This window comes from Takifugu rubripes, chromosome 13 (genome assembly GCF_901000725.2).
Source record: "Takifugu rubripes chromosome 13, fTakRub1.2, whole genome shotgun sequence".
NCBI lineage: Eukaryota > Metazoa > Chordata > Actinopteri > Tetraodontiformes > Tetraodontidae > Takifugu > Takifugu rubripes.
This window is the reverse complement of record NC_042297.1, coordinates 10,310,808-10,313,042: the sequence shown is the minus strand read 5'-3', so window position 1 is coordinate 10,313,042 and position 2,235 is coordinate 10,310,808. Positions and strand designations below refer to the sequence as shown.

Sequence of the window (2,235 nt, the reverse complement as noted above, 5' to 3'; positions counted from 1 at the left end):
CAGATCTTTCCTCACAAACTTTTAGATGTTTGTCTCATGAACAGTGAAAAACACCATACCCTTCCATAAAAACTCAAAGAAACACACACTAAATGTGGTGAACCTAGCTGCCCCCCTCAAAAAAGGGTTCTGACCAATCATTGGGCAGGATTGGGGTGTGCACCACTTACAGTTAAAGCTGGCGAGGGGGAGGGGCCAAAAGGCCTATTTGACAATTGCAGATACAACCTTTAAGCTCACTGCGGTGTTGCAACACTTACTTAGATGAGTCTTTTCTTCCTGATGCTTCTTGAGTTCCATCAATTCCCCACAATTTTGAAAAGCAATTTCCTTAAAAAGAACAATAAGTTTAGCTGCGATTCTAATAATAAATGGCGATCACCGGTCACTATGTCAGTACAAGCAGGGTTTAATGTAACCAAATTAGATTTTAAAGGAATATTTTAATTTTCTAACAGGCATCTTCTTTTTTGTGGAGTTTTTCCTGGCTGAATACCAACAATCCCAGTGATCGCTGGGTCACTCACCTGCTGTAGTTCTGTCCTCATCTTTTTAGGGGGGGTGCTATTTTCATGTGTTTGCTGGTGGGGTTTACAAAATAAAAACCTGCTGTTTTCTCTGAGGCTCATGCCAGAAGAAACTGTTGACGCCCTGGACGCTACTGAGTCTCGAGGTCTGTGATCATCGTCCCACATCAGAACTTTGTTGTTCTGATAATAAAGAAAAAAAAAGACTTTTAGTTGCTCTCAAAATCAGAAATAAAGTTACAAATAAGGAGACAGGAATATTGTAAACAATTTAATGTCAACTGTTACTAAAACATATGAAAAGATTAAGTGGAAAAAAGATAATTCAAGCTTTGACTAATTCTAACAAGTTATCATCTCAAATATGCTACACAATCAATATTAAAGTCACTTAATGTTAAATAAAGATGCTCCTGCACACAAACATCACCATCAAACAAGCGACAATTGTGCAAATAAAATCTGGCCTCTCAAAACTTTTTAAAATGGAAATTGCTTTAAACCGCAAATCAACTTCTTAAAAATAACACATCAAAGGCCGCGCATTTTATTTGAACTAATTCAGTCCTGATGGTTGGACGTGTTGTTGTACCTCATTTGGAGTAAATGCCAGCTTCCTCCGGTGAAAAGGCTTATGGGATGTGAGCTTTGAAATCTCTGCATAATAGAAGTAGGAAAAAGAAATTCCTTGACATTAAAACCAAAGAGCAACAAATGGCAGCTGCAATTAAAGCCACAATAATCAACTCAGAAATGCTTAACTGCAAAAGTGAACAGACTTTATAAACTATATATCAAATATAGTAACTTTTACAGTGAAATCCATATATTCGGTAAAGCTGACCTGTCGGGTTTTGCCTCTGCCTTGTTGGTTCTGATTCTATATCCCACTCTAGTTTCGGCATTGTGTTGATCTTGTTTAAGAAAATTGCCTGCAGTGTCTTTGCCTTAAGAATAATGTCATCGGTGGGCTGCGGAAAGATAGAACAGCATGAAAAAGTTGAAAAAAGTGGTTTCCACTCACATTTTTCAATATTTAAACATTGCAATGTATATAGTTACCTTATGGAATGTGTAGCAGTTTATGAATATTGATAAAACGTCCTGAACACATTCCATACCATGGTGGTAGTACCGGTTCCTCAGCCTCTTTCTGATTGTGCTCAGGTCCATGGGATTTTTGATAAATTCGTAGTAAGCCTGAAAGAGAAGAAAGATCACATGAATTATTCTTAAATGCATTTTCAAAGAAAAGACTAAAATGTTCTGTTTTTATTGTTGGTTCTCTTACTGGAAGTGAGACTGGATCCACTGGAAACAGAAATGGACCCGAGAACTCATGGTTCCACAACTCCTCCATCACGTCGTTCTCCAGATACTGGAGATGATTGGTGAGTCGTCCAGCTCTCTGGGGGTTCACCAAACTTGGCAGATGGTGTTTGTTGGGGACAACAGAATGGCCTTTAGCTGCTGACATGTTCTTTTTTCCTAAGCAAGAAATGGACCATAAATCTTAATTTTCTGGCCCTGTGTTTTACATATTTAATACAGCATTACTGTACTGTTACAGCTTCTTTTCACATTTACTGATTTTTTCCAGAAAGATTGGATACTCTCATCTTTTATGCAATGGTGACCTGACTACAATGAATTTTGTTTAGAATTGATATGTTGGTTAAAGATGCTAAAAAAGCTAAAGCATGTAAAG

General features: G+C 37.5%; 1 protein-coding gene across 1 annotated transcript in view; it reads right to left on the bottom strand.

Moving 5' to 3' along the window:
- The window catches only part of LOC115252084 (bromodomain testis-specific protein-like), a 2,198-nt gene extending 540 nt beyond the window's left edge, over positions 1-1,658 (bottom strand). Inside the window, exons 1-5 of the mRNA XM_029846391.1 lie at positions 1,590-1,658; positions 1,372-1,498; positions 1,120-1,184; positions 528-710; positions 261-330 (exon numbers count right to left, since the gene is read on the bottom strand). Coding sequence (XP_029702251.1) covers positions 261-330; positions 528-710; positions 1,120-1,184; positions 1,372-1,498; positions 1,590-1,646 — 502 coding nt within the window. The 5' untranslated portion in view covers positions 1,647-1,658. The remainder of the gene's footprint in view (positions 1-260; positions 331-527; positions 711-1,119; positions 1,185-1,371; positions 1,499-1,589) is intronic.
- Positions 1,659-2,235: the final 577 nt, after the last annotated feature.